The 8,004-nt window shown below is 43.8% G+C and overlaps 2 protein-coding genes across 2 annotated transcripts; both read left to right on the forward strand.

The window, feature by feature from the left end:
- Positions 1 to 8: 8 nt before the first annotated feature.
- On the forward strand, positions 9 to 4,653 carry LOC311124554 (zinc finger protein 653-like; the record flags this gene model as incomplete). The annotated part of the gene is made up of 10 exons (XM_084198674.1): positions 9 to 115; positions 349 to 386; positions 494 to 805; positions 944 to 1,491; positions 1,647 to 1,821; positions 1,992 to 2,082; positions 2,224 to 2,335; positions 2,501 to 2,615; positions 3,159 to 3,258; positions 3,486 to 4,653. Coding segments are annotated over 10 exons (1,776 nt in total), but the record flags the coding sequence as incomplete, so codon positions are not given.
- A 257-nt stretch (positions 4,654 to 4,910) lies between these two features.
- On the forward strand, positions 4,911 to 7,471 carry LOC311124555 (general transcription factor II-I repeat domain-containing protein 2-like). Its single transcript, XM_084198675.1, has 2 exons — positions 4,911 to 6,866; positions 7,047 to 7,471. Exon 1 carries the CDS (start codon positions 5,042 to 5,044, stop codon positions 6,851 to 6,853), a length of 1,812 nt encoding a protein of 603 aa, XP_084054801.1. The 5' UTR covers positions 4,911 to 5,041; the 3' UTR covers positions 6,854 to 6,866; positions 7,047 to 7,471.
- The last annotated feature ends 533 nt before the right edge of the window (positions 7,472 to 8,004 follow it).

Consider the following 8,004-nt stretch of genomic DNA (forward strand, 5'->3'; position numbering starts at 1 on the left):
ACAAGGTTTGGAGTGAGCTTCGCCGGCGAACGAGTTTGAGTGACGCTGGACTTGCCGAGTACCTAATCCTGCTCAACTCCACGTATGGGGAGAGATACCAGAAAAAATACGGAGGGTATGTTTACGAATAATACATAAAATCAGAATATCAAACTAGCTAGTAACTAATATTGTTTAGGTAGCATATCCCCTCTCTCGTCCTCTGTTGACATTCCGATAAATGTGAGTCCTTTCCCCCTTTAATCAATTGGGTTAGCTAGCTCGTGCTATCAACTCAATAGTGCTTAACGTTAACACAGTATCCTCATGCAATAAAGTTACTGTCATATTTATATTCCTGGCCGCTAGGAAGACCACCCCCGAAGTATGTACAAAACTGAAAAGAGGTAAGAAAGAAAGACACATTTTATCCACTTACCCATGAAGAAAGGTAGCCCTACACGAGGGATTGATTGATACATTTATGTCGCTGTTGATACTTATTTTCTTACAGGGAAGAAGGAGAGAGTGTCTAGCCTTTGTAGCATGGTGACCTGGTACCAGGATCACTCCCAGACCTGCCCACATGAACCGCAGCTCAGAGCTCTGGAACCACAACCTGGATTCTCCACCTCTGCTATCTGGCAGTGTGATGCCGACCATTCATTTGTGCAGCACCTCTCCTCGCCACCAAGAGGGACCAGCGATCCTGAGATGGAGACAGAGACGGAGGAGGAAGTTGACAGGGACACTGGGACAGAGGAAACCGGAGGAATCATGACAAGGAGGAGGAGGAGAGAGACAGATGCCCACAGACAGCTCACTGGTAAGAGATACAGTACATTCAGATACTAATTTGGCTTTTAATTGTTCTGGGTCACATGTAACAGTATGGGAACCACTGATTTGACATAAACCAGGTAACCTGTATTTAAATGCATCTGTATTCTGTACCCTTTCCTAGATGCAGGAGGGGATTTGGAAGTGGCCGGAGCTCCGGTGACTATCAATCAGGTGGAGCAGGCCACGGCACTCAGCCAGCTCCCAGGGATGGAGGCCCCATCTAGGGATACTCCACTAACGGAGCACCTCTCTGAGAACCAGTCTGTCTGGGAGATGGAGGTGGTGATGGAGGCAGGCAGACAGCAAGCCCAGGAGTCTGACAACGAGGGGACAGGTTACAATGCTGTAGGGGAGGACATCAACCCAGAGGAGGAGGCGGAGGACCTGAGAAGAGACAGAGGAGATGAAGGAGTGGGTACATCACAAGATGGCTACGAGTGTGTTGTAGTGACTGCATCCCTAACTGACAGACTGGACAAAACCGATGAGGAGGACACCACACAGAAAATGTGTGACACAGTTGGTGTAGACACTCAGCCCAACCTCCATCCAGTCCCAGTCTCTATGCAGGTGCCTGGGCAGGGGGAGCTCTTTGATTCTCAGACACTACAGACTGTGGGGACCAGCTGTGAGATACCAGACCAGCGAGGAACTCTGGAGGGTTCTCAGGTAAAAAAAAAAAACGTGTTGGGTCTTATACTCATTAGTCATTTGTCTTGGAATTTTATCAAAATCAAGTATTTGTCGTCTCTGAAAGCACTGCCTTATATAGTAGTCATATTAACATGTAGCCTATCCTATGTCCCTCTCCCTGTCATTCCTAGCTGATCATCATCACTGGCCCCAGCTACGAGGCTTTGGCGTCCGAGGGCATCCAGCTCAACATGGGGGGCGGAGACGTGGAGGAGGTCACCTGCACTGTCATAGAGGGCGTGGCTTACAACCAAATGTGCCAGTCAGGGGCAGACTTTAGGACGACAGAGGAAGACTCCATCACAGGTACTGCTGGCACAGAGTATTTTAGCCTTTGCTTACACTGACAGATAATGCATTAGAATATGCTGTAATTGCTGTATATGGTTATTAAAGGATACTGACATTGACAAGAATCAATGAAGAATATGTTGCTATTCCAATGGTTTGAGACATTTTTCTCATCAACCCCTCAGGCCTGAGTGACAAGGAGCTGCTCCAGCCCAGTGTTGAGTCTCATGGCTTGGAGCCCACCTGTGAGAGGGAGCTACAAAGAGGCCTGAGCAGGTGAGTGGCCAGCATGGAGAATTATGGGGATCACATCTGTAGAGACAAACTTGGATGGACATGCCATTTTCATTCCCGTCTTGACTTCCTCAGAGCACTTCTGTAGACTAACCACAGGCATCGCTCCCTTTTCTATTTCAGATGTAGGAGGAGCAGACGAGGTCCTGTCATCGAGGCAGACGGAATGCTCAAGATGTTCCACTGTCCGTATGAAGGCTGTAGTCAGGTCTATGTAGCCATCAGCAGCTTTCAGGTAAATAGACTCTTTCAGGCACTCTCCACTTCAGATTTTGCCTTGATTTGGAACACCTCGACCAAGTTCCGAATAAAGGAAATAGAAATGTACATGTTGCTGTAACTACCATTTCATGCTGTGATTCATAATATGTACTTTTTGTTCTTTGTATGTTCCCTGCAGAACCATGTGAATCTGGTTCACAGGAAGGGGAGGACCAAGGTGTGCCCCCACCCTGGCTGTGGGAAGAAGTTCTATCTGTCAAACCACCTGCATCGCCACATGATCATCCACTCAGGTGGGCACACACATACAAACAACTCTAAATCTGGGCTATACTGATATACATTGGCGCATGAGATAGTAGTAATGTAGTCATATGTATCCTGCTATGACATGTATAATACAGCTTTGGATGTTAACCCGTCTCTAAAGCGAATGGTTTTGACCGCATGGAACTTTAAGGAGTGATGCTTCACAATCGCTTCTCATCTAACCGTGCTGCCCGTGAAATGATTGCTGACCTGGTTATAAAATCACCCAACTTTACACTGGTCTGTAGAATGGCCATGTAAAATTACCAAATACAATGGCTGTTAAATACACTGGCTGCATTCAGCAATAATGTCTAATGGTGATTCTGAACCACTTCCAAATACAATCTAAATGATGAGAGCCCCAATCAGCAGAGAGGTTGATGTTGAGTCATAGTGACTCAACATTACAAGCATCTGAATTCTGCGCCTCCAGACCGTGCCCAATCCCAACTAACTTTGTCCCCTCATTTTTCAACAAAGTTTGTCGCAGATGCCGATCTAATTCTTCATCAAACTTTGTGTAGGAGTCCGAGACTTCATCTGTGAAACGTGTGGGAAATCGTTCAAACGGAAGAATCACTTGGAGGTTCACCGGCGCACGCACACAGGAGAGACGCCCCTTCAGTGAGTGAAACACTTTGATCACTCACATGTTTTTACTCCCAGACAGTTTATTTCATTTTCTCTACACATTTTATATTTATGTTTTGTACAATATATGCAATTTTGTCTGCCAAACAGAAATGACATTACTGGTTGCACTCCTAAAAACATTTTCTGCAGATTAGAATAATCTTTAATGTTTCCCCTTCATCTTGTCTCCCTCCTCCACCCCTCTACCTCTTCTGCAGGTGTGAGATCTGTGGGTACCAGTGTCGCCAGCGAGCATCTCTCAACTGGCACATGAAGAAACACACCCCCGAGGCCCACTACAACTTCACCTGCGAACACTGCGGCAAGAGGTTTGAAAAGCTTGACAGCGTTAAGTTCCACAAGTTAAAGAGCCACCCAGACAAACAGGCAACGTGAAGGGCAGTGCTGCTGGAATGTGCACTAAATATTAACTGGCCAGGGTCAGACCAGAAAGGGACTGAATCTGTCTGACACAAAGAACAAGAGAGGAAGAGTGCCCATAGAGACAGGTATGCCCTTTTGGGGAAAGAGCAGCTCTTTTGAATGAACACTAAGGACATTGCTTATTCTCCCTCCCTATAATGGGCTTTAGACCCTGCTCTCAAAGCTGTGCTGGACACAGCTCACAGAGGCAGCCTTGCTGTTGGTGTAGTACATTTCAGCACAGTTGTTTACATAACGTGTTGTACGCCTCTAAACCATACTGTCTCTATACCATATTATTAACATATCCATTGATTTTCTATTTTTTAAATTCATTTTTATACACTTGTCATCCACATAGTTGTAATGTACTTGTTGGAAAAAAAGTCATTTTTGTTAATGGTTGTGTTCTCACGTCAATACATGTACATGAACTGATGCCTGCTGGTAAAATTCCCAAACTAACATAACTTACATATTCATGGGGAAATGAAAATGTAACCTATTGAGTATTAATTGTAACAATGTACATGGATGTAAAGGACATGATGTCATGTATTCAGCAAGAAGAGTTGTGTTGTCACACAAGTGGGCTGCCTACATTGAAGTAGAGAATTGGTAATATTTTGGTCTACAGTCTTTGTCGTTGACCTGACCAAGGAGTAGTCTTTTTGAGTGAAAGTCTTGCATCATCTTTCAGGTCTGTCTATGTTGTGCTGTATGTCTATGAACAGAGTGATGTTGTCTTGTGGTTCTAAAATGGCAAATGTCCTTTTTGAAAACCTTTTTTTTCTAAAGATCCAAAGCAGAATCGCTAATTTATAGTAATGTTCTTTTCCTGTTTTCTGTATCACTGAAATTATCAATGTAAAATATGTGAATATGACCTAAATAGATTATGTACATATTTCTGGAAGAGACATTTGTTTGAGACAAATGTAAAATTAAAAAAGGAGTACTCTATTGGAGTTTAGGATTGTCTGATGTGGCAAGGAAAGTCATAATGTGAGTGTTGACACACAATGAACTGGCAAACATGTATTTTTAGTGCATGGTGGGATGAATGTAAGACACATACCAGATGTGACACCAATGGCTGGTGTGACATAAATGTTCAAAATAATTTAATTGATGTTGAGTAAGTCAAGGTACTTGAATGCTAGTCAAGGTACTTGAATGCTAATGCTCTAACCCAGTGGTCACCAAACTACGGCCCGCGGGCCGGATACGGCCCGTCAGCACATTTGGCCCGGCCCTCTGAACAATACCAGAGACGCTATCGGATTTTTTTCCTATTTGGCCTCCAGAAAAAAAATCCTAGGCCCGGCCCTGTCAAAGAGAGAACGGAATAATGGCGAAAAGGTTAGGTAAGAGAAAAATTGATTCAGAATGCAGGGTATTTAACCTGCAGTGGACAAACGATTATTTTTTTGTTCAATGCAAAGAAAAGGCTGTTTGTCTCATCTGTCAAGAGACGGTGGCGGTATTCAAAGAATACAATCTTCGCCGACACTATGAATCCCGTCACAAAGACAAGTACGATAGCTTGCAAGGCCAAATACGAGCAGACAAACTCTCAAAGCTAAAAAGTGGACTACTATCTCAGCAGAATACATTTGTACGCCAAGCTCAGCTGAACCAGGCATCCGTTCGGGCCAGCTTTCGGGTTGCTAAACTGATAGCAAGCAGCGGTAAGCCTTTCACTGACGGAGAGTTTGTTAAGAAATGTATGGATGCTGTCGCGGAGGAGGTGTGTCCCGAGAAGAAAGATGCATTTAATGCCGTAAGTCTGTCGGCGAGTACAATCACCAGACGCGTTGAAGAAATCGGGAGTAATGTATATGCCCAGCTGCAGCAGAAGACGAAAGAATTTGACCTTTTTTCATTAGCACTGGATGAGAGCACGGACGTGCAAGACACAGCGCAACTGCTCATTTTTATTCGTGGAGTTAGCGCAAACTTTGAGATATGCGAGGAGCTGGCAGCCCTCCAAAGTCTCAAAGGGACTACAACGGGAGAGGATATTTTTGACAAAGTGTGCCAAACCATGGAGAAGTTGGACCTGGACTGGTCAAAGCTAGCTAGCATCACGACTGACGGGGCTCCTAGCATGGTGGGCGAAACTCGCGGTCTAATAGGACGCATGAACCGGGAGTTGGAAAAAAGGGGTCTCACCGCCCCGCTACGAGTCCACTGCCTAATTCACCAGCAAGCACTGTGCTGCAAAGTGTTGACGTGGGATTCTGTAATGAAGGTTGTGGTGTCGTGCATAAACTTCATCAGAGCAAAGGGACTTAAACACAGGCAGTTCCAAGAATTCCTGTCTGAACTGGAGTCTACGCACGGAGATGTGCTGTACTACACAGAGGTCCGATGGCTGAGCCGGGGCAGAGTTTTGAGGCGTTTTTACGAGCTGCTACCCGAAATTAACGCATTTCTTCATTTAAAAGACAAAACGGTCCCAGAGCTGATCGACCCAGAATGGAAATGGCACCTCGCATTTTTAACAGACGTGACAGAAATACTTAACAGCCTTAACTTGCAGCTACAAGGCGAGGGGAAACTCATTTGCGACATGTATTCACACATAAAAGCATTTGAGGTGAAATTAGCGCTGCTTTTGGAACAAGTGAAAAAGCGCAACTTCGTCCATCTTCCTGCTACCCAAAACCTGTCGACAGAGAACCCAGCGGTCCCGTTCCCAGCTGAAAAGTGCGTGGAAGCACTGGAAATGCTGAAGGCGGAGTTCGGTGTGCGATTCAGTGAACTACATGTTCATGCAAAAGAAATCCGTCTTTTTCAGAACCCCTTTGTTGCCGACATTGATGAAGCCCAGCCTTCATATCAGTTTGAGTTGGCTGAGTTACAGAACTGTGATGTTCTGAAAGACGCATTCAAGCCCAACAGTCTCATTGACTTCTATGCCGCCCTCCCAAACGACACATATCCAAACATCAAAAAACACGCAATGAAAATGTCCACAGTTTTTGGCAGCACGTATATCTGCGAGAAAACCTTTTCTCGCATGAAACTGCTGAAAACTCCGATGAGATCAAGATTGACAGATGAACATTTGCATCAGTGCTTGAGACTGGCTGTAACTAGAATGGAACCTGATATTCAACTTCTCACCAGCCAGATGCAGGCCCACAGTTCACACTGATGAACATACATAGGTAAGCTCACTTTTCTGACTTGAATGAGTCATTCTGAGCATAAACAAATATAATCATAATAAAATCTACTGGGATAAAATCCATCTTTACAACCATACTGGTAGTGAAATGTATTGTGCTGTGTAGGTGCTGTATCACTTAGTTCAGTTTCTCAACCTGCTTCCTTTGTGGTTTTCACAGGGAAGTTGATGAGAGAGAGCTGCAAACAGCGGTGTCTACAAGCCTACTGGAACCTACAAAAGGATTATAAGGAAGGAACACAAGAACTTTAAGAGACTGCTCATATGTGTCAGAGAGATTCTGCTCTGACAACTGAGCTGAACTTTTATCTGTTAAGATTGTGCATGGCACAACAGAAAGTTAATGTTCCATGGCTTTTTTTCTATGAAGAACCCAGAGAGAGTTATTTAGTTATTATTTATTTCATAAATAGTGTTATTTATTTCCTGTTTTTTCTGTGAAGAACTCAGAGAGGGTTATTTAGTTATTATTTATTTCATTAATAGTGTTATTATTTGTTTCCTGACTTTTTTTCTGTAAAGAACCTGGAAAGGGTTATTTGGTTATGTGTGGCTTTCTGGAAAACAATAAATTTTTTAAGCTCCCCTACGATCGTCACACTTTTTCTGTTACAAACGGACACCGGCCCCCCATCAGAGAAGGGAAAAGTTATGTGGCCCTCACAGGAAAAAGTTTGGGGACCCCTGCTCTAACCTGATATAAATGGTCATTAGACTTAGCTAAAATCATATACTCACCGCAGTACTGTATTAAAGTAACTGTCCAGTATTTCCAGATTTCTATTAAATATGACCGATAGGGTAATTCATTACAATATGAGTTAAATAGTTTTACTTCCAATTTATTTAAATTAAGTATGTTAAAAATCAGCTTTTCTGTGTTGGAATGGTGTGGGCGTACCCAACAACAGAATGGTGTTGGGCGTATACCGGTTGTAAAAAATATTAATGAGTAGACCGCTGATTGGGCAGCTCATCCTCCTCAGTAGGATGACATCATACTCTATGAGGAAATAGTAAGCGTTGTTGAAACCGTCTGTTTGAGATACAAGTTTGAGGTGTTTTAAAAAAAGGGGGTTTTCTCCAATTTAAGCTTTGGCCACATACGAGTATAGGAT

Source organism: Coregonus lavaretus (assembly GCF_964263955.1).
Source record: "Coregonus lavaretus genome assembly, contig: HAP1_SCAFFOLD_7807, whole genome shotgun sequence".
Taxonomy (NCBI): Eukaryota; Metazoa; Chordata; class Actinopteri; order Salmoniformes; family Salmonidae; genus Coregonus; species Coregonus lavaretus.